The sequence below is a fragment of the Crocodylus siamensis genome, chromosome 9 (genome assembly GCF_052110815.1).
Source record: "Crocodylus siamensis isolate JL-2025a chromosome 9, ASM5211081v1, whole genome shotgun sequence".
Lineage (NCBI taxonomy): Eukaryota > Metazoa > Chordata > Crocodylia > Crocodylidae > Crocodylus > Crocodylus siamensis.
The window spans coordinates 5124874-5148379 of NC_143403.1; the positions used below are offsets into that span (position 1 = coordinate 5124874).

The window sequence follows — 23506 nt, forward strand, 5'->3', positions numbered from 1 at the left end:
CCATCTTACAGACTTTGTGGTCTCATCAGCCTACTACCATGTCCTGTAAAGTTTTTTTGGGGGCATTTTGCAATTATGATGCGTCTTTGTCAAAAAAAGCAGAATCACTAAATATTTCTGTGTGTGTGTGTGAAATTAGTGTTGCTTTTTAACAAACATATATACGTGTGTGCATAGCTATACATCTATATCTATATATACACAGATATATCTACATCTATCTACTTATCTATAGCTGTATATAGATAAGCTGGGTCAGATATTTTCAGGGACAGTACAGTAGCTCATTCTTTTTGAGTACTTACCTCTGAAATATTCTGATTTTCTTTCTCCCAGACAAACCAAGCTAAATCTGTGGTGTTCTTGTAGGACCAGTTTTGGGTTGGTTTAGTTGTTTTTAGCTTTTGTTCCAGTTTTTCCTCCCTCTTCCTTTGTAGATGACTTGTCTTAGGTGTAGAAGGGGGAGTGGGTGCTTTTTCAATTTTGTCCAGCTCTGGTGGCAGTTTAGACTATCTTGCCGCCTGGTTTGTAAAGTATCTTTAATTTCTCACCCCTTTGGAGGATGGTATAGAAATACTAAAAACAAAAGAATTTTTGAGTGCTTGAATACATTTATTTATGACCAGAAGCTGTTTCCTTCCAAAATCGAAAGACTCACTTTTTTTTTTTTAATCTTCCACAGGAAAAGCTATACTGTGCCCATATGGCTTACTTCACATTTGCTGAAGGAAGATGAAAGAAACATTAAACAGTTGGTCTGGGGGAGCTTAGCCATATCTTGCAACAGTTTTGTAGGGAAGTTTAGTTTTTGGTTGGCTGGAAAAGGCTGCAGATGGACTCGATTTTAAGAGAACTGTTGGTTGATAAACCATATAGCACCAAATGGCCAGCCAGCAGGTGTGGAGAGGAGTTGGAGAAGATGCAAACGGCTATAGACACAACCCTAAAGAAACTGAGCTGTTGGTGCATCTGCCAAAAACGATAAAATATCCTAACGGTGCCGATCCAGCACCCGCAAAGACACTGCCTGTGAACACATGTGATAAATCACAAGCTCGTTCTGGCTGGATTATTTTATGACATAATGTCATTGCTTATTTTCTGGGGAATATAACCCTCCCTCCCCCCCAACAACTGACAGGGGAAGCATAGACTCTGTCCTTTATGAAACATTTTGACTGCACCCATGGTCTGTGCATTTGCTGAGCTGTATGGATAGTTAAAAGAGCTGTGAAACCTGTTTGGAGAGATTGAACATGGCTCCCTGCTTGCAGATAATAGGTCAGCTTTGCTCTATTATAAACTGGATTTTTAGCATGAACGTGTGCCAATTAACCAAGTAACCTTCTGCCAAATGTTTTTGGCTGTCTTTTTACCTTGAATCTGGAAAGGATTGAAGCTCTGCTTACACAACTTTCATGAAAAAAATCTTTTTTTTTTTATACTGTGGGACATTTCACATTGCAGCATATATTTCTATCTATTTCTGGAACATGCTAGTAGTCATTTTAGTGCAGGAAACATATCTTATCTATGTGATCAGATTGAAAGTCAGAAGTTAAATGACTAAAACTTTTTCTGGAGAAAATACAGTATTTGATGTATTACCATCACAATTGATAAAACCAGTCAAGTGCTTTACTTTTCTTCAGCTTTGATTGAGTTCTCCACATCTTTTTTTGGCTGTTCAGATGTACAGTTTGATGTTCCTTACAGTGAAATTTGAAATACTTTTTTATTAAAAGGGCACATTTCTTCCCTTCAGTATTTGCAAGCGATGTATTCGAAAGATGGATCATCACTGCCCATGGGTGAATAACTGTGTGGGAGAGAAAAACCAGAGATTTTTTGTGCTATTTACGGTGAGTAAAAACTATTAACTGGTTCTAAACATGACATTACTTTGTCTCAATGCTACCCTTTTATGCCACTTTCATATACCCGTTATGAATAATAAAAGAAAAAAAAGGAGCACTTCTGTCACTACGACCATTCTGTAGTCTCTCCAACAGCCGAAGGACTTAAAAAGAAAAAGAAGAACAGTTCCTTATTTCCCCTTTCACATATTCTTTCCTAGTGCTTTCTCACATACCCTGTTGAAAGTTCACTGCTAGCCTGCAGTTTGAGAAATACCACACTATACTAATTTTATGCTTACAAGTTGCAGAGTTAAATCTGCTTGTTGTCTTGCCTATTTGGGATGTTCAAAATTATAGCATTCTTCTTTGTGGTGTAGCGGTGTACTGCACAGTATAGTTTACTAGCTTTTGGGGGATTGTTGAGGGGGGAGGGCTGTTTTGGAGAGTTTATACTATAATTATGCCTGGGAGCAGGGGTTGAGAGATTGGTACAGCATGATGGCGCCTTTCTGCAGAAGATGATAGCTTAACAATCCTCTTTGGGCAAAATCTCTGGCTGTTAATGGATGCAAAGAACTTGACAAATCCAAAGCAAAAGAGATCTGCAGTGAGACTGGAGCAACCGCTCTCACACGATTTTGACTTGACTGCCTAGCGATAATTGCAGTGCCATTAACTATTTCAGCCCTCAGCAAGAGAGGAGCTGGGTGACAGCTCCGCAGAGTTACGGTGATTGGCATCTCGCTTGGGTGCTGCAGGTAGGTGGCATTTGGGAAAGGCCACCGCTCTTCTCCTCCACCACCCCCCTGCAGTTGAGGAGAAATCCCGTAGGAAATGCGAACCTCAGGGAATAGGGGTCTGAGCCCAGCAGAGCTCAGACACATCTGTGTTAAGCATCTGTATAATGTATTTAGTGACAATACATCAGCTGACTAACCTCCCATCCCTTCCCCTGCCAGTTTCATTGTCTGGGAGATGCTACTGGTCATGGATATTTTTCACCTGTGTTTGCATGAAGTGTTTGAAGTTAAGAAGGATGTGGGCAAATTGGAGAGAGTCCAGCAGAGGACAACAGAAATGATAAGGGGACTGGGGCATGTGACTTACGAGGAGGGGCTGAGGGAACTGGGCTTATTTAGTTTGGAGAAGAGAAGACTGAGAAGGGATTTAATAGCAGTCTTCAGCCACCTGACGGGTGGCTCCAAAGAGGATGGAGCTGGACTGTTCTCATTGGGGCCAGATGGCAGAATAAGGAGCAGTGGGCTCCAGCTGCAGCAAGGGGAGTTGAGGTTAGATATTAGGAAGAATTTTCTCACTAGGAGGGTAGTAAAACACTGGAACAGGTTACCCAGAGAGGCAGTGAACTCTCCATCCTTGGAGGTTTTGAAGACCCGACTAGACAAAGCCTTGGCTGGGATGATCTAGTTGGGGCTGGTCCTGCTCTGAGTGGTGGGTTGGAAGTCCAATGGATTTCACTTTGTCGCAGCATACATAAGTTTAATTTTAATAGCACTAGGATTGATGCAACTTCATTTTGCTCCCTTTAAAACTCAGACTATGTCCAAGTATGGCTCCTCCTGGGGAAGAAAGGTAGTCTGGAATATCTGGATTCCTATGACAACTGTCAAAACTAACCCTTCTTTCTTATTTTCAGATGTATATAGCCCTAATATCAGCTCATGCACTCATACTGTGTGGGTTTCAGTTTTTCTCTTGTGTCAGAGGACAGTGGATTGGTAAGCATGTATTTACTTGTACTGCTATAATCAAGTAACATTTGAAATATATATAAAAAAAAAAAAGAAAAACTGCACGTTATTTGCATTCAGCCCTAACTGTGAAATATTCTGAGTTTTTTCCAACCATGCAGTATAACATATTTTGACTATTTTCAAGTCTCTCTTGCTGATACGTGGTAGCCAGTTTATATCTTGTGAAGCAGGGTCTTAGTTGGAATTTGCCTGCTCTTCCTTGTTCTCCGTTATAATGCTCTAGTGCACCAAGAAGTTGTGGTTTTTGGAGGGTCGGATACCTGAGGGAATGTCAAGATGCTGACATTTCAAGATCTGCTGGAAGGGTCATTGCCCAAATACCAGGAACCATAGTGGTGGCAGGATGGTTTTTCAAGTTCTGCTGAGTAATCACTTTGCTTCACCCCTGCTCTAGCGATAGCCCTTTAATGTGGATCCTAGTAATGGGGAGGTCTTGGGGGCTAACCCACTGAGCCCAGGGGAGTGGGCGTTCAGACCTATGTCTGTCTTCAGCCTTGCACGCATAAATTTTGTTTCTCATCTGTTTTTATTTGCATATATTAAACAACTGGAAATGTTCTTGGCACATCTCCAGGGAAACCTGTGCAAGCTGCTGTGTTATCGCCAGTGTTTTCACGCACGCTGTGAATAAATTGTTACTTTTAGCAGTTTTCTCAGTGATGAAATCATGGCGGGGGGGGTCTGTTAATAAATTCCAGACAAGCAAATGCCTGAAATTCATGAGAATTTAAACTCCAGTCTTTGCCGTCAATCTCTTTCTACACAGCATGAGAAAACTGTTTGAAATGTTTCTGTATAGTTCATTATTATTTTCCATTCAAAGTCAAGAATAAGCATGATGGTGTTACAAATGTCTGTCTGGGGAGGAGACTTGTGATAGAGGGCTCTTTAAACCAACAGATTGAAAACACAGGACTCAGTAGTTAGAAGCTGAAGCTGCTCAAAGCCAGCCTAGAAAATAAGGCGTGTCAAATTATGCTATAGCTTAACCAGGTTTTGAAGGATTGATGCAGGAATTACTGACCCTAGTATGGTCTGTGTTATGTAGGCTGGTGATCTAGATGGTTATAATAGTCTCTTCTGGCCTCAGAAATTCATGAACAGTTTCCTTTCTGTTCTTCACTCCCAAATCAAATTATTATATTTTTAGCTCCTCAACAGGAGTATGGAAGATATATATATTTTTTGTAATGTTTACAACTGCAGTTTACTGAATAGGATCAGGTTGAATCCATTGATGGTCTCCCACCATTTTTCCCGCAGGAAGGCAAGATTCTTCACACTATAGACATGTTTCCCCTTAAAATCCCAGCCTCTTACATATGTCATCCAAATCCTTCCTTGTCTGACTGACAGAACCAAATAGCCAGTTGAAGTGTGAGACTTGGAACAGTTTCTGATTTAAGTCAGCTTATTTTCAGTACCAGACCGGGCAAGCAAAATGTAGGAGCAAGTGGAACAGCCTGATCTATATACATTAGACAGGTGGTGTTTGTGTTTCTGTAGCTCCCGTCATGTACTGAATTTGCGTTGAGCTCTCCTTCACTTCCACTCTGTATCCGGTACTGTGTATATAGCCTTGACTAATGGTTGACAGTAGGTCATGCACGCGGACACTTTTTTGCTTTCAGCTTGCTCAGCCTTTGGGTTATACTAAGGCAAGCACAGAGTGATGCAGTGCAGCGTGCTTTCTGACAGTGCAGAAGCGCAGTCATTTTATAATACATTTTTAAAATGTTATCTCTTCGAATAGTAAATATAATTGTCTGTGCCTGTACCTCCAGAGAGAGGAAAAAGTTGGTGTAATCTCAACAGAAGCTGATCTGTGGTTTTTATTACTGATCTGAAGAGGGGTGGAGGGGACTACTGTTTTGGGTTGCTACGTTCACATGCGTTTGCTATGACTTCTTTATAACTGAGTTTACCGTCTTCACAGAATGCAGTGACTTCTCCCCGCCTGTAACTGTGATCCTGATGATCTTCTTGTGCCTTGAGGGTTTTCTGTTTCTCACTTTCACTGCAGTTATGTTTGGCACCCAAATCCATTCAATATGCAATGACGAAACGGTAAAACTTTTACTTCCCTTGTTTGACATAATAACTTTATTAGAAGTCTTGATTCAGCTTTATTAGTGTCTGATGGGGGACCTTTCAGGCTGAAAAACATTTAAAGGTTTCTGTCTCATTCCTCATGACCCCATTAATTGGAAAAAGTGTGTGCTTATTACCAGGTGTGTAAGCTTCTTTCGCAATCTACTTTTCCTGCATACTGCTCTCAGTTGAAATGGTTGGGAACCTCGGAGCTGTTGTGGAATACAAGCTATACAAGTTCATTGATCTGACTTTTTGTGGTTTGTGCTCCTTAAATCTGTAACACTCTTGAAAACTTGCCTGTACACCTTAGCATGTCACCACAAGGTGACTTTCCATAGAGGTACAAGTAGCACAGCTAACCTGAGATTAGCACTGTATTTCCTTGTTGTACTGGATTTAGATAGTCACTCAACAGTTTAAAAAAATGCGTGTAAAAAAAAAAAAAATGTAAATCAGTACAATGAGGAAATAGTGTGCTAAACTCAGATTAGCAATGCATTTTTAACTTTTGAGAGAAATGTCTTCCAGTGTGAATCCACTGAAATACAGGGAATCCAGTTTAATGTTCTGAACTTCCTTGGTTGCTGCTGCTGTGGTAACATACTTAAATATTGAATAGCTCTGTGCTCTACCAAAAGAAACAAAAAGGTAAACAGTACCCTTTAATGGGAAACGAGTGCATAAATTATTGAAGTAAAACATTTGCAAGTGAAGCTGCAGTTTGAGTAGCTGCAGTAAAGGTTCTTACTGGAATGCCTATCTCTTTTTTGCCTAGATTCATTAACAAATTAGCAATAAGCACAGATTTCTTGCATGTTGTGCATCTAGGTCGGACTTGACATTTTTTTTCTGGTACCTGTTGCTTGGTTTGCCGTTACACCTTTGTTTGCAACAGCATTTTATAACTATGCAGTATATTCAACAAGTTATAAATACTGAAGTGTGCTGTGCTCCATCCCCGCTCAGTAAGAGATGATCCTATTTCTTCCTAATCAAGGCAGTATCACTAATTAGTTTCCATATATATTCATATGCATCTGGCTGCATTGCATATAAAGTAATGTGTTAGCCAGCTGCTTTTGGAGCAAAGTGCGAGAGGGAAAAGGGGGTAGGAGGGATCCTGTGGGCTACCACCACCGATTAAGCTCCCTGGTGTGAATCTGCTGCTAGTACCATAACAAAGCCCCTCTTCATCCAAAACCCTGCATAACCTGATGTATCACACCTTGCTATGCACTTCAGCTAAACCCTTCTTACTCTTACATAGCTAGGATAGTGTACATGCATTGTGTGTGTGAATAGGTGGATGGGTAATTACATATACAGGTACTCCTCACTTAATATCATCCTGGTTAATGTTATTTTGTTATTCTCACTGACGTATTAGAGAACATACTCGTTTAAAGTCGTGCAATGTTCGGTTAAAATGTTGTTGGGCCGCCACCTGCTAGAAGGTAACTACTGTGATGTAACTGCATTCACTTAACATCGTTTCGCTTAGTTGTATTGTTCAAGAACATAACTACGACGTTAAGCGAGGAGTAGCTGTACACTGTATATCACATTTATCATCTTCATAGTCTCAGTTGTACAAGGTAATTTGTTCAAAGAGTAGAAAGCCCACTTGTTTTTCCCCATTTTGAGCAAATAGATTTATTATTTCATTGTTCTGGAATTTCGGGCCTAATAAACTATTTTATTTGTTTTTAAATTCTTTTTGTGTGTGATTGGGAGGTGGGGTAACTAAAAGTAAAATTCAGCATTCAAAAACTTGTCCTAGCTAGAGCAAGGCACGTGGCACTCAGATATGCCTAACAACTACACAGCTTAGTAGTTGCATTTTAGTTCTGACTCTGCAAAATCTCTGTGGCTTTGAACGTGGGCTTCTCCAAAGCCAGGACTGGCAGTTTTGGGGGAGGGAAGCTGACGTGAACATAGTCGTGGGACTGAGCTGAAATAACTCCTTTCTGTTTACTTGTGTTGAAGAATGGAGTCCCTTTATCCAGAACTGAGATGAGCGACATAAATCTTGTGCTTTGTCAGGATGAATTATCTTTTCATGCTGGCTGTAATCTCATTGTCATAATATTGTACTCCTGTCATACAAGTCTTTTTAAAGTGAATCTGTTGTAAAAATATGGAATGTTTTTCAGAGCATTGCACCTACTTAGCTAGCTTTGCTGCTGCTGTGATCTTTGATATGTAGTCTAAGGCTGTAGGACCTTCCCCTCCCCAGCTGATTTCAAAATAGCATCCAGTTTCAGGAGCTGGAAAGAAGTGAAGTGCAGCAGCAGACTTTCAGTAGGTAACTGCATTTTTATTTGTGTGTAGGAGATTGAAAGGCTGAAGAGTGAAAAGCCAACCTGGGAGCGGAGGCTACGATGGGAAGGGATGAAGTCTGTCTTTGGCGGTCAGCCATCGCTCCTGTGGATCAATCCTTTTGCAGGGTTTCGAATCAGGCGACTTCTCCTGAGAGCAAAGAAAGGAGGACCGGAGTTTTCTGTCTGAGTTTGCCTATTCATGCTGGAACGTGCAAGAATGCTCTCTAATATTTATTTTGGGGCCCAAAAAGGCTGTCTGCATATAATCTGTGACCAACTGAAACGGGACATTTGCTTGTAGCAAGCAGAGTTTTATACATTTATAGTCACAGACATCTCATTAACTTTTAGAAACGTAAACTGGATGCTGTAGTGGTCTTTCAGCAAGATGACAAACGAAAGGCGTGCGACCACACTAAAGAAGCCAAAATGTTGTCATACTACTGTAACTTATTATTTTATGGAATTAATTATGCTTTTTTTTTCTTTGTTCAAACACTTTTTATTTGACAAATGTTTGGGGAATTACCTATGCGTTTTATAAAATTATGGACCGGGGGCGCACTTATCAATCATGAGATCAAGTATTTATGGTGGAAGCCAATCTCACATGAGACGAAGCCTTCTAAATCCAGGAGTTTTTTCAGGGAACAATGGTTTACGAAACTTTCTTTTACATTTCTATGTCTCCTAATAGACAAAGCTCTTCTCATGTCCCTCTTCAAGTGTATGCTCCATGTATGCTAATTATTAGAGACTTACGCACTGGCAACATAACCATGTCAGATGCTCTCCTCAGTGTTCTGCCAAATGTCTTCCCAGACTCTCAATAGCATGTCTCGTATTTGGCAGTATTAATCTTAGATGCATTTAGGTAAGTTCTAAATGTGCAGTAATCAGATTTTTTTTTTTTTTTTAACTTAACCTGTGGGCAAACTTCTGCCCTCAGATATGCATCTCCAGTTCTCAGCGCATCGACTCTAAAGGAACTCATGGGTATGTGAGGATGGTATCTCGTCCTATGTGCAGGGAAAAGAGGGACCAGCTACATCCTCCTGTGGGATTAAAATGAATGTATTGCAGATGGAAGGAACTTGATCCAAAGAACAATCATTCTTGTTAAGGTCCTGCTTTGCCCTCTTTATTTTTATTGTACAAATTTTGTCACGGGAGCAGAAGCTGATAGACAATATGCCAGTCACTGAGAGGAGGGAGGCTTCCTTCAGAGCAAAGGAGTGTAATCCCCGGCCCTCCTTTGGCACAAGGGCAAGAAAGCCAAGCGTAAAGAGCAATCCATGGCACAAGCTAAAATTTTACATTGAACCATATTTTCCAACCCAAACTGCTGCTGAACAAAAGGAACGAGCAATGTAGAAACATAACTGCTTTTTGTGGGCCTGACAAATACTAGTAGTGCTAAGATGTGTTTGTAAATCTGCAAGTGTCAAAATGCAACCTGCAAGTAATGAAACTCAGCTGAAAGGGAGTTAGCAAAACACTATGTATAGAAGAATTTTTATATGGTTACTTTTAATTATCCACAGCACAAAGGATAAAACAGGAGCCTTGATGCATAGCTTGAATCGGTGCCTGGAGAGTAACGAGCTCCCTGTTCTGGGACTTGCCTTAAACTTGTCCAGCTTTTGTTTTTGCTCTGCCAGGAGCATCAGCAATCGTGTCCCACCTCAGGCAGTATGACATGCTTAACGATCTTTCATTAGTAATGTTGCATTCAGACCACAAATACTCTTTCTTTACCTGGTGATTTATTTCTTAATTTAAATGCCATCTGAAGGTGCACGGAAATAAAGTCGTACTGACTCTACCACCAGGTCTTATGCCATGGTGCAGGTGAATTGACTTAAGGGATCCATTCAGTGTATCATGGCTCAATGAACAAAACTGCAATACTTCAGAATATGTATAAGTAAATGCATAAAACCAGAAAATTTCCAGACTGACATAGCCAACAAAACTGCAGCCAGAGGAACACGGTTACATGTATCATGTAAATGAGGGGAAAGTTGGGCATTCCACAAGAATCTTTGCATATGCAGTTGCACACCTTCCATAAAGATTGGGGAAAACAATGTTGTATCTGGCTTTGTCATGAGGCTTTTAGCGTGTATAGTCTTTAATGAAATAAACTGATGAAGAAATGAACCTATCACTTCAAGCCGTTGAACTTCTGTGACTTAGCAAGTGTGTGCGTGTGTGTGCGTATGCGTGTATGAAATCAAGTTCACTTGGGTCTTCAAGCCTGTGTTGCATTGTAATTTTTTAATGTAAAAATAAAGTAATGAATTGGAAGTCTTAACATGGATTAATCTCCACTCCCTATCTTTGTTATCTGTCATCTTTTTTTTCTTTTCTTTTCTTTTTTTTTTTCTTATCTGCTTGTTTAGGTTTACAAGATCATCCAGGCAAGGGCTGTGTTTCTGGCTGTTGAAACTCAATAGGTATTTATTAAATTCCCTAAGAGATTGTGCAGTGAAGCACACGCATTAAATAATGATCGACGTGTCAAATTAAGAACATTACTCACTTTAAGAGTGTGTAAGCAGACTGTACTAATGTGTTCAGCTTCATAGCTACCCAGTGTTGGCCAAGGGAGAAGCTGCTGTATCTGGGTGTACTGGAGTGCTAATATATAGCTAATTGTCGTCTATATTGTATATGCATCAGGTGCTGTCATGTTGAACTCCTGCAGCCTTAATCTTCTCTAGAATCAGATCATTCTTGCTGAATTCTGTAAAACTTCACATGCTTTGGTGTTACGTATTCAGGTAAAATGGGATGATATTTCCATCGTAATCTATTTTCTTCATGAAATACATCTTTCATGGCCACGGGTTTTGGAGCTCCTCATTGTAGTTGGCATGATGCACTACTGCCAATATTTAGCTAAATGCAAGCAAAACCCAAGTGGAGCTATGGGCAGTTGGAGGTGAATGATCACACTGTATTTGGTGTGGCCACTTGAACAGCTTGATACTAATGTGAGTCACCAAAACAAATGAAACCAATCTGAACTCATACCCTGTCCATTTGAGCTTTAATTCAGTAATATGGCACAGCTTTTTAAAATGGCATGATTAATGTTATAGGTTTATATTTAGGTACAGCATATTTATTTCAGTGCACTCATTTTCCTTAAATCAAAGAACATACATGGGGAAAATTGCTATGTTGATACAAGATGACGCCTTTTCCCCCCCACTATGAAAAAAATGTTGCTGCAGGATTTTTTTTCCAAATGCATATGTTTTAAATCAGTTATCTGTCACCTTATAGTTTTAGCCCCATTTTGACCAACAAGTAAAATGCACATGCTGCAACTTTTGAACATGGTTGGCATTTAATCCTTCAATACCCTTATTCTGAAGCGCTAGGGAAGACCTGAAAACCATGCGTGAAAACAGGAGAAACGACATTCTTTCCAATGGTAGGCAATGTTCTTTAAACCATCCCAGTAACTGTTGTAACAATGGGCATTTGTCATGCACTTGACAAGAGATGTTTTGCTGAAGCTTCAACCAGAGAGGAAATGCAGTCTCATTGATTGACAGACTTTATGTCCTCCATCCTAGGAGCCTGAAGGGCTTTCTGAGCGTACGTGAACTACTACTCGTGGCTGTGGTCGTTTATCCCTCTTGCATTTTGGGAGAAAAGAGATGAGGCTTTAAAGAGTTATCCAAGGTCACAGAGCAGGAAAGAATCCTCTTAGCTGCTCTTGTATTGTAACTAAAAGCCTAGCGAAGCTCCTTCAGTCAAGGTCAATGAATTCATCGACCTTAACAAAAATAAACCCATTGTGGCTGGGTCTGGGGCAGGACTTGCATAAACCAGTAAGACCTAAATCAGAAGTACATTCAATCAGGTTTATTTTAAACTAATTTCAGCCATTTTGAAACTGGTTTATGCACACTGAACTTCTGTTCCAGGTTTAAACTGGTTTCTGGTCACTTAAACGGCTTTATGTGTAACTTCTGTCCTCAGCCCTACTGTAGTACCAGGCAATTGAAGCAGGCAAATAAGGTAGTCTAGAGCTGTTTCTTTTTAAAAAAAAAAAAAAAAAAAAAAAATTAAATACTTGGAAGGCTGGAAGTAGTTGCATCGTGGTGAACCCAAGTGTTTTGTTAAATCCTTTGGCTAATAGAATTTCTCCACACTTAGCATGCTAGGCTTTGTGCTACTATGTTGCAATGAATATTGTTTAACGTAATACAGTTAATAAACTCTGTTGAGTTGGTCTGAAAAAGAGAGCATACCAGAGAATAATTTGCCAAATCTGTCAACCTGCCTTTCAAAGGTGGTTCCATAAGCTTACTCACCCCTGCGTAATTGAAGTAGTACCTACGATACTTTGATGCACAGAAGTCCTGCTTAACAGTCTCGACAGCATGTTGCATAGGTAAAAGCAGCATTGCAAGTGCGGAACTGCAGTTAGTTTGATTCTAGAGAGAGAAACTCGTCTTTCCTTCCATAGAGCGCAGTAGGCTTGATTCAGGATCAAAATAAAGCACACTTTTTACCCTTCCTCTGGATGCTTTTAAAGACTAAATATAGACTCTGCTCATTAAGATATGGAACAAATGACTGCATTGTTGAGACCATGGCATTCCGAATCGCATCAAAGTAAGGTTTATGAATAATAATTCACTAGCATTATACGTTAGTAAACCGCAGCATAAAAACTGCTACAATACCAGGTCCGTGGGATAAGGAAGTTTTGATTCCTCCTATGCATTTGAAGCGCACTACAGCCAGGCTTCTTCATTTAGCTCGACTTGCAGCAGGGGAGATGGGAGTGTACTATTTTTAATAAACAGACTTCATATTGCCAATTTGAGGGCGACCAGCAAGTTATATATATTTTTATTACAGAAGTGCATAAAGGCCCCATGAGGTGATGGCCCTACGGCGCTAGGTGAAGTGAAAAGTCTGCATCAAGAAGCTTTCCAGTCCTGGTTCCACTAAAATGAATAACAGATTCATGTCTGAGCTGCTTCTGTAAAGAGGGTGACGGGTGAGGTGCAGTGTTACGCAATCTTGTTAAAAGCAGGCAATTGCACTGCAGAAAGCAGTGGTTGGTCTCTAGCTCCACGGGGGGCCTTGGTATTTTTCTTGGCATCTTCCTGCCCCTTTTATAAGATCTCCTGCTTTGGTATCACTGTCTGCGGCAGCAGCTGCACTACGGCCTCAGGCACGGCGCCTGGGCCTAGCTTGTAATCCTCGCTTCCTGTGCTGGTAGAAGGAGAAGGGAGGGAAGTTTCAGGAGATGCTGCAGGGGAGAAAAGAAGCAAATGCAGAATTAAAACGTACACTGAAGTGACTAGACGGCAGCTGATTACAGACCCCAGAGGCGAGTCACGAGAATCAGGATGCGAGTTTGCAAAGAGCACCAAATTCAGTGGGTCAGCTCAGGTTTTCCTAGCTATCCTCAATTGGCTTTGTTGGTTTTATGTCTAAAATAGCCTTAGTATTTTTACTGGGTAATGCACAACCCACTACTCGCTGCCCTATATCATATCTTGCCTGAAGCACTCCTGAATGGAGTGACTCATCTTATATTGCACTGATTCCTGCAGTGTCTGAACATCGCTGCTTTTTACAGCTCTATCCTCATGCTACCTCTGTGAAGTAGGAAAATGCTATTATCCCCATTTTAATAATACCTACTGCTTTCTAACAGTAGCTCTTGCAGCCTTTTGCAGAGAAGACTGCTGTCATTATCTTTATTGCACGAAGGGGGAAACTGGGGCACAGACAGACGAAGCTGCATATGCCTGTACCAGAGAAAGGAAGTGAACCTGGCACTTCCCTGGAATTAGTCTTAAAAAAAATAAGAATAAAAAAGAAGGGCTGTAGGAGGGAGAGACCTTGGACACGCATGATTAGGCAAGAGTATGGAGGCTGCCCAGGCCTTCCACCCTCTGGCCATATAAACCTTTCACACATGCACCATAATCCAGAAGGATTGACTGTTGCCCGCTACATGGAGCGACGGGGCCAGATTCCCTGCCAAATGCAGGGGTTCATTTACCATTTCTGGGCCCGGTGAAAGGTGTGGACAATTCAGACTTTTTCCCCAGCAATGTACTACGCTGCCTTTCACATACGCAGCCTTTTGACAAAGGAAAAACATTTTCACCAAGTGCTGATCGCTAATTAAAGTGCCCGACCCTGGGTGGTCTCCAGAACGTAGACTTCTCATGGTGCTGGCTCACTCAGCTGCTAAGCACCATGAAAAAGAGCTAAAACTACACTAAAATATTACTCTGGTGTGCTACAGGAGTGATTTGATCACTGTGATGGAGGGTGGGGATTAAGCTTGTGAGACCAGGGAGGGCAGCTCCCCAAATCCAATTAAATTTGAAGTCTGCGCTATGGAAAATGTTAACTGCTGCTGTATTAGTGTTGTCCATCAGCATAATGAATAGCTGCCTTAAGCAACCACAAAAGGAATATGAAAATCAGTTATCTAGCAGTGAGAAGCTAAAAAGGGAGGACAAAAGTTTGCTGGGCGCTTTGCAAAGCCCATGCCCATTAGGAAGGGATGGAGGCTGCGCTCTTTTTTTCTTCTGTTGACAATAAATTAGCTACTTCACGTTCAACACAGACACTGTACTAACTACAGGCACTACTTTGTGGCCTTTCCTTATTCAACTTTTACCCATATAAACGAGATTCCAAGAAGCCCAAAATTTTAGCAGTCATCTTAAAGTTTCAACTCCTGGAGTCAGGTTACATGACAGCTCATCTTTCATTTTAAAAATAGCTTTCTAGCCCTTGTCACTGCAGCCAGGAAACTGAACCCCAGAGATCCAAAGCAGTAAAAAAGAGCCCAAAACATACAGCTTGGAAAAAAAATACACTGGGGGGAAATGATGAAAAATTTGATCGCTTGAAGTTGGTTTTGAATGTTCATTTTAAACAAAAAATGAGAAGAGTGAAGGAGGAGGCTGATGCTGTTAGGATGTCATGCTGCTGTGCCTCGGGCCTGTGTCTGAAGTCTCAGTTTGGCAAGACGGCCGCTGGCAGCAGGGGGGTGGTTTAATTCAGTAGTGGCACTAAAGACCTGCAATCCTGTTTTGTCATTTCCGGTTGGATCTGACATTTAACCGACTCCATTTTACCCCCACACTCCAACCGTGCTATTTCAATTAACAAAATTAAATAGGGCAAAGAGCATCCCGTCTGGTCGCTCCTCTGCACCCACCACAGCCAACGTGAAGGTGGACACCTACGGTGTGGAGGTGCGTGAATCACAGAGCTCATGCTGCCTGGCAGGACGTGTCCGGGAAGAGGCTCCAGGCAGAGACTGGGAGGTCCCGATTGGTACTGGACATCAATAGTGGTCCCTGCAGAGAAGAAGGGAAGAGAAGTCCCTCAGTTACTGAATGGGAAGCCAGCAGCAGCATTGCAATGACGAGTCTTCCCTATTTTTGACGTGGAAGAGCTGCTTGTGGGTTGGACACACTTACTTAGTTGTTTTTGCCCTTGCCTAGTGCTCCCTGCCCTCATGGCAAGTAGCTGGGACTGTTCACCTAGGCTTTATCTCCAACCCATCCAGACAAAGCCTTGGAGTGCTGCCGTGATGCACAGTGTGCCCTCGCTGCAGATGCAAGGCCCGGAAATGAGTGCAGCTACAGCTCCAAGGCATGTATCCAGTGCTACACCAAGCCAGCAGCCTCTACGTGCATGGAGCAGGCATGCCATGCTTCGTCGTGTCACTCCCCAGCAACCATCTGGCGGTGGTGTAGGTACACCCAGTCTAACCGAAGAGCTGAACTGTGTATTCCCACTGGTTTGGTTGCAAACGAGTCACCATTGGCAGCTACGTTGGCATCGGCTCGGCGTAGGACGCTCCCGCGAGGTTACAACTCTTTGCATGAATAGTTCCCTGCAAGTGATCTCAGTTTATGATGCAAGGGCAGGTGCTCAGCTGGCGTGAATCACCGGAGTTCAAGCCACATCAACAGAGCTATGCACATGTACACCTGATGGTGACAAGGCCTTGAGGGGTCTTTGATACTAGGCGTAAGTCTGAAGAGTTTCCTGAGCCTCTCCTAAAACAGTTCTGGAGCTGGTGCTAGTGTTAATAGCTTTTGAAATGTGCCCTTGTCAAGGCACATGGGAAACAGCTGAGCCAGTCAGAACATGCTTAAATCTGCAGCTTTTGCCAACACCAAAATGTTTTTTTGCCGAGGCAGTGATGGCATCCTTTCAGTTGACCTATTTCTACAAAACTTTCCCTGGGAAGGTTTTAGACCATGTGCCACAGCCTGAAGTTGGTTGGAAGCCAGCACAGGGTGGTATCGTGAAGACTAACCATCCTGCCCTGCCTTCTGCTTGACTTTGGACTAACACTGCTAGCTCCCTCTCTCTCAGGTTGGGCCATTCGAGATGCAAAAGACCGAGGAACAAGTTGCTCCTCTCCCTTTTTTGGAGCCAGGGACTTGAACCTCGGTCTTTTGCTCCCCACATCACTACCAAAATCCCCACTCTTCCATTTTCTCTATGTATAAGTGTGCTCTCCCTTGTAGAGCAGTGGCAACCCCATCCATTGCTAGCAAAATGATTGCTTGCTTGATCCCAGCTCAGTCTGGGGCTCTTACCTCCCAGAAGCATCTCCTGCAGCAAGCTGTCAATCCGCGCCACGCCAAAGAGTTTCACAAACTGGACCTGTTCAATCATCTGCCAAGTGATGCTCTGCAGCGGCGGCAGGAGGAGAAGGATGTCGCTGAACCTTCCTCGTGAGTCGTACTGCCGGTCGTTGATGTAATCCTCCAGGTTGACCTGTACCTGGAATCGCATGTTCTTCACCTTCCTGGCCTCACTCAGGCCTTTGCAATCTGGGAGAAAGAAGAACGGCAATAAACTATTTATATCCAATTCGGAGGCAAAGCTGGAACAACTCTTGTGAGTCATTCAGGCTCTGTAGAGGAAAGAAGATTATACACAGGTGACCTTTTTTTAACGTCTATCTTTTAGACTGCATGTTGCGACGCCTCCAAGGTAATATGACAGCTCACTGGTAACCTGTCAGTAGTTCACATCTGATTAAGATAAAAAATGTCAAGAAAGAGTGGTAGGAAAATACAAGCTCGAGTCAGGTGGGTATGTCTGGCTGAAACCATTAACACTCAAAAGGCAAGGAGAGTTTTGGGGTTTTTTTAATGGGAGCTTCTGATTATTTTTTGTCTGCTTCTTAATAAATGGCCTGATTTCCCAGAAGGGTTGAGCACCCAGCTGAACCCACTGAAGGCAAGGCGTGCTTAGCACTTCAGAAAAGCAGGCCATTTCTTTTGAAACTTAAGGATTCAGGAGCCTGTCTTGCCTTTCAAACACCTTGGCTGTGATTTTTAGTGATTGGTGTTCATCAGGATGGCGGTGTCTCTCAAATCACTCAGAGAATGTGGGTTCCTGAACTGTCTCACCAAAGTGTTGTAGGTAAAGTTGAGTGGTTCAGAGGTTGCTTCTGTGAGGCCACCATGTCCCGGGCAGAGAGGAGGCAATGAATAATCTTGGAGCAGAGGCACTTCCCAACCGCAGGGCAACCTGGAGTGGGACGGAGGCATTCTGCTGTGCCAACAGCTCAAGGGACCTTGTGGTATCTGCCTTCTTTTTTGCAGAGCATGATGTTTATGCAACCTTTACGTGCATTGCAATTCTCCATGACTCCTTAATAACCTTGTCCTCTTGTAGTGGCCTGGAGAGTGAGTTGCTGAGACATTCCCAAAAAACTGAGCAGCTTACAAACACTGCTGGACTTGTAGGGTGAGGAGCCTGGCACTTAGATGATCGGTATCTCTAGCAGAATAAGTGGTGGAGTAAGGAGGCACCCTGAGGGGCGTTGCTTCATGTCTGTGTTCCTCCAGACACAAGAAATGGCTAAAGGGACCATCATGTAATACAAGGACCATATGGTGACAGGTAAGTGTCCATAGAAAAATACATCTCTCGCTTGTTTTCCTAGCTGTAAAATGGACGTAGTGCTTCCCCAGCTAGCTAGATCAGGGCTTTGCCTCACAGTTCCTCAATCTATGATAGCAATAGGTATCCAGCTGTGATCGAGTCCCAGGGCCCCTTGATAAATCAGCCATCCCCAAGAGGATAAGGCAAAGAAAGGAGGCCTGGTTCACCTGGTGTCCTTCTCTAGCTTTCTCCATAAGCAGGAGCAAGCAGGGACCTTCCGACACCGAAACCTTTTCCTTTCCTGCAGTGGTGCCAAAACCTGAGGCTGCAGCACCCGTTTTGGGTCTCAGCTCTCTCTCTAAATTCAGCCTGCTGCTCTCGCTGGTGTACAGTCTGCAGTTGATGTCACAGCTGGGTGTATATTCACATTATGTCACTGTTACACACAAATGGCACTGGTTACAGCCAGTAAAAACACCTGCATCTTCAACTCAGGTCAGCAACGGTCGCCAAAAGTCGGGGAGAATGTCTTCATGTCTCCTTTCTAATTAGAAACACACCTCCAGTTTAATCAGTAAGGTGACATTTATGTTTTGCTCTTTAAAAAAGCGCAAATAAGTGTTAATTCTCCTTGAACAAAGAGGAAATGTTCCATGACCACCACATGCGGTCCGGCCTAGAGGGACATTTGGACTGAAAGAGCCCTAAGCAACCGGTTCGGGGTTGGTTATCTCTTTGCAGCTCTGTGTTCATGCAGGTACAATGAGATTCAGTACAATGGGAAGGGTTCAGATGCTACCGTGACAGATCAGGTGAGTCACGCAGATAGGTGAACGCTGGGGGAATAGGCAGCTAGACCGGCACAGCTATGCAGGGGCATTTTATCTTGAGAAGCACCAAGCGACCTGGACACCCGATATTGCTCTCTTCAGCCTTCCTCCTGAAGCCGCCCCACAGCTAACTGCATTTGCTAGATGTGAAATCAAATGCATAAACAGGATGGTTTCGGCGGGGTACGTGCCCAACCTGGAACTCGGAGTGCTGCTTTCTTGCAACCGTCTCCCTGCACATCCTCTGTGTTTCAATACGTCCCTCCTGGTTGCCTGGTGTATCCATTTCAAGAGGTGCACTAATAAATGCTCTGGAGAAAAAAAACCCAGTAGGTTGGCTTCTGCCTCACGCAGGGCCAGAAACCTCACCCCGCCAGAGCAACAGCCATCTCACTGAGTCACCCTCTCTGCTTGCTGCACCAGGGGTTCCTGGCCCTGCATAACTTGCCTTTTGGGGTGCCCGGTAAGCCAGCTACAAGAGGAGCGGCAGCGGAGGCAAACCTTCTGCCTCATTCAGGTCCTGAACCTCCACCCTCATCAAGCCGGCCAGACGCCAGCTCTGAGCCTCAAATATCGTCACGCCCTGGTTATCCAGTAAGCCAAGCTGTCAGATGCTCCACGCAGCCCGGCGAGTACAGCACTGTGCTGAGAAGCCAAAGATACAGGTTCAAAACTCATTGAGTAATGGGTTTGAAGCACGAGGTTATTGGGCTAAAGGATGGGGAGAGTCCTCCTCTCCCCCCACCTGTGTTTTTTTGGCAGCTAAAGCTTCTGAATTAGGTGCACAGTCAGACTGCAGCCTACTGAGCATGCTCAGTAGACCAGCACAAGTCCTAGTTTTGTCAAACTCAAATCTTAAGTGCCGAAAACTGCCATTATGCAGCTACTAATTGCTGATTTCATAGACATTAGGGCTGGAAGGGACCTCGCAAGATCATCGTTTCCAGTCCCCCTGCCCAAGGGGCAGGAAGTCAGCTAGGGTCAAAGGATCCCAGCAAGATTGGACACTTTCAAGAAACATTTGGATGCCTAAGGTGAAGGCAGAATAAAATCTGACTCCTTATCAGCCTGGAATCGATGCCTTTTCATGCTTCATTGCACCCACTCCCATCCCCTTTAATTTCCCTTTGAACCTTACACAATACTGTCATGGTGATGCCTCAGTAAATCTTACCTGGGTCAAAGAAGATGATGGCTTTGAGGCAAGCATACTCATTATCATCGATCTGAATCTCCCGTAGGGGTTTCACCAGCTCATCCAGGATCCTCATGGCTACACGAGCAATTTCCATCTCTGGGCAGTGCATCGGGATGATGAAGTCATTCCCTGCGCAGATGAGAGAACATCTGTATCAGCCGATTACAGCAGATACCGCGAGTTATCAAACCCCTGCTTCTTTAGCTGGCCAGAGCTCTGTTTTCAGGACGCAGCACATCTCCATTTGCCTCATTTTAATGTATACTTTCATAATTATAATTATACAGTATATATATTATAATTATGTGGTAGCACATGCATCTGTGTCCTTTGTTACCCACTGAGCTTAGAATATGCCCGCCTAGTTAATATGTGTTGATTTACATACATTTTTACCCTTTGAGTGTTCATGTACCAAAACAATTATAAAAGCAGGGACTTGAACCTGCATTTCACACTCCCTAGAAAAGGGCATAAGCTACCAAGCCCCCCAGGCTTGGCATTACTTAGAGGAAAATACCACGTGTCAGATATTTCCTTGGCATTTCATCTTGCACATAGGAAAAATAGTCTCAGCTTTAAATATTGAACTGTTGATCCAAAAGTATGAGACATCAGCAAACTCCCCACCACCACTCACCAACTGCAATGAGCCACCATCCCTCCTGGCCCTGTATAGTTTATCCTACCAGGTAGTCAGGGGGGAAGCTTCAAAAGGAGAATTGGAGAATACACTATGTTTTATCTAACTCTTTAGTATTTCTAAAGGGCCCATCACCTTGCTTTCAAAGCACAAGGATGGAAAAGCTCATTTTCTCAATGCTCAGTCTGCAGGGTGGATTAATATTGGTGACCAGGGGCTGGCTCCTCGGGAAACATCGCTGCATCTTCAGCTTCAAGGCACTGCACAGATTCAGTGAAACTCAACTGAGAGCCCACAGGATCCAGGCATGTAAGGCGTAAGTTAGGATCAGTCCATTTTCTATGATTGTATGAAAGATGCCAGAAAGATAAGCTTGGAAAGGACCTCAGGAGGTCACATCTAGTCTAGCCCCCTGCTAAAAGCAGGACCAGCCCCAATTAAATCTTCCCAGCCAAGGCTCTGTCTAACCGGGTCTTAAAAACCTCCAAGGATGGAGACTCCACCGCCTCTCTGGGTAACCTGCTCCAGTGCTTTACTACCCTCCTAGTGAGAGAGTTTATCCTAATATCCAACCTCAACTTCCCTTGCTGCAACTTGAGATTATAGATGTATCCCAGCCTGGATCCATTCAGGGAGTTTTGCAGAGCCAACAGCATGCACGTTATCACTGCACTGTCTTCCCAGGGTGAGCCAATCTCCATGGCCATTAAAAGCCTCTTGAGAGCGGCTGCGAGGCAACACAGGCGGGATGCCAGAGAAGAAGAGCCCTGGCCTCTGGCTGTTTTGTATCTGGTGAGACACGGGGGCTCACTGGGAACCACACGCATGCGCCTGTTTGTCTTCTTTAAAAGACCCTTCAGCAGGAACATCCTCAAAGAGAAGTTCAGGGAGATTATCTTCCCTACATCCAGTCTCGGGGGGGGGGGAGGGGGGAAGGGGGATGGAAAGTATCCTAAGCTTGGAAAAGAAGCATAATTTCAAGCATAGCTTGCAGGTTTTTTCCTCCCACCGTGCTCTCAGAAGAGCGTGCCAAGGACGTGCTGCTCTGCAGCTAATTACGTGGCTCATTTAGACGCAGGGCGGAAGCTGTAGCCACGGGGGGGATGGGAACCGCATCTCTCCATGTTCTTGGGACTGGTAATTGGAGCCCAGATGCTCAAAGGTCTCTCGGGGCCAGGATAACCCTGGTAACTTGGCTTACAAAACACAGGTCTTTCTCTTTGCATTTGAATATGTTTTCTCAGTGGTAAAAAAAAGACTGATTTTCCCTCGGATCCTGAATTAGTAATAGAGCAACTTGTCAGCTAAAAGACGACGCTTCTGCTTATTTATCTCGTCTTTCATCCAGAAAGCTCCCCAAGCACTTTGGTTTACAAACAGACGTACAGTCTGCATCCATTTTGTCCACTGCAGCAGTGAGGCCATCTCTAGGGAAATGTGTGTTAGCAATTTGACTGCGTAAGCGGTAAAATATACCTTCGCTGGCTGAATGCAGGGCAAATTTAAGGGAAGTAGGAGGTATAGTCATTACCCAGCAGGTAACTCTGGGCAAGCTACAAAGCAATAATTAATTATATTATTTTACCTAATAAAAGGAAATCTGTATACGGTATCGACCGCTTAGCAACTCCCAGGAGCAGGTGTTCCCCTGCGTGGGCTCTGAGCAAGGCAACCTGCAGATCAAACAGGAGAAAGAAGCTGTTACATTTCCAGAGCAAACCAAGGAACAGGCAGGCATTGTACTGCAGGAGCCAAATTCTGCTCCTGCTTACGCCGGTAGGAAGGCGGTGTAGCAATGCTGAACTCAACAATAATCCTGAATCAGCCGGGGTAACTGAGAACAGATGCTGACATCAACAAATTGTGCTTTGAGATCTAATGATGAAAAGTGCTGTATAACAGCAAGGTGATCTCTACTCTTCCCAAGTCCGCTATTAGTTGAAGCCAAAACCCCACAACAAGAACAGAGGAGGACATTTTTTTCCTGCCCTGGATATAAGAGGCTTTTATATTTCACCAGCCTAAAAAAGGAAGGGCAAGAAAACCTATGTCCTTTTTTTCTTTTCTTTTTTTAACTTCATTGCCTGTGCCGTCAGCTGATCGCATATATTCTGCTGCGTGCTTTAGGTGGGATAATACAATAATAATAGACACTGTGTTTTTGAAAGGCAGAATGAAGGAAAAAATATTTTTCCAGAGTTATGGCTGCATGCACCAGGGGCAGACTAAATAGTACATAAGAAGATATGAATTGCCGTTTGCTGGATCAGACCATAGGTCCATCTTCCTCAGTCCCCTGTGTCACACAGCGGGCAGAGAGCAGATGCTGAAAGGGAGGGTGAACTGGGTTCTGACCAGGGTTTCTTTCCACTGTTCCTCCCTCACCTGCAGCCTCCAATATTTAAGGTATAAGGGGCACGTCTGCACGTTCGTTAATGTGCAGTAGTTACTGTGCATTTAATTTAGTTATTGCACATTTAGTTAGTACTTCATTCAGCAAATACTAGAGTTCCTGCACAGCAGCACCAGCGAATGTCTTTTTAATGTGCAGGAACGTAATAATCCTGCACATTAGTGTATTAGCACTGTCCGTGCAGTGTCGTGCTGCTGTCCAGTGTTATTAGGCTACTGCGCATTAAGCCTCTCGTGTAGATGCACTTCAGAGACTGTGTCCCTAACTCCCATACTACTGATGCCCCTTTCCTCCAAGAACTTGTCCAATCCCTTTTTGAATCCAGCTAAACTGTCAGCTTACACCACATTGAATGACATGCCGTGTAAAAAAAAAAAAAAAAAAAATCCGAAACTTCCTTGTGTTAGTTTGATCTTCCTTTGTGTTCGTAATGCAACAGATGCTGCACTGTGGAG

At 43.4% G+C, this 23506-nt stretch overlaps 2 protein-coding genes across 2 annotated transcripts in view; one reads left to right on the forward strand and one right to left on the reverse strand.

The window, feature by feature from the left end:
- ZDHHC7 (zDHHC palmitoyltransferase 7) overlaps positions 1-10369 on the forward strand; it is a 34821-nt gene extending 24452 nt beyond the window's left edge. The window contains exons 5-8 of the mRNA XM_090062999.1: positions 1766-1862; positions 3514-3595; positions 5568-5698; positions 8057-10369. Coding sequence (XP_089919125.1) covers positions 1766-1862; positions 3514-3595; positions 5568-5698; positions 8057-8233 — 487 coding nt within the window. The 3' untranslated portion in view covers positions 8234-10369. The remainder of the gene's footprint in view (positions 1-1765; positions 1863-3513; positions 3596-5567; positions 5699-8056) is intronic.
- Positions 10370-11011: 642 nt separating this feature from the next.
- The window catches only part of LOC149857070 (hepatocyte nuclear factor 4-beta-like), a 38885-nt gene continuing 26390 nt past the window's right edge, over positions 11012-23506 (reverse strand). Inside the window, exons 6-10 of the mRNA XM_090062406.1 lie at positions 22224-22311; positions 19972-20124; positions 16668-16904; positions 15297-15410; positions 11012-13330 (exon numbers count right to left, since the gene is read on the reverse strand). Of these exons, the coding sequence (XP_089918532.1) occupies positions 13194-13330; positions 15297-15410; positions 16668-16904; positions 19972-20124; positions 22224-22311 (729 nt within the window). The 3' untranslated portion in view covers positions 11012-13193. The remainder of the gene's footprint in view (positions 13331-15296; positions 15411-16667; positions 16905-19971; positions 20125-22223; positions 22312-23506) is intronic.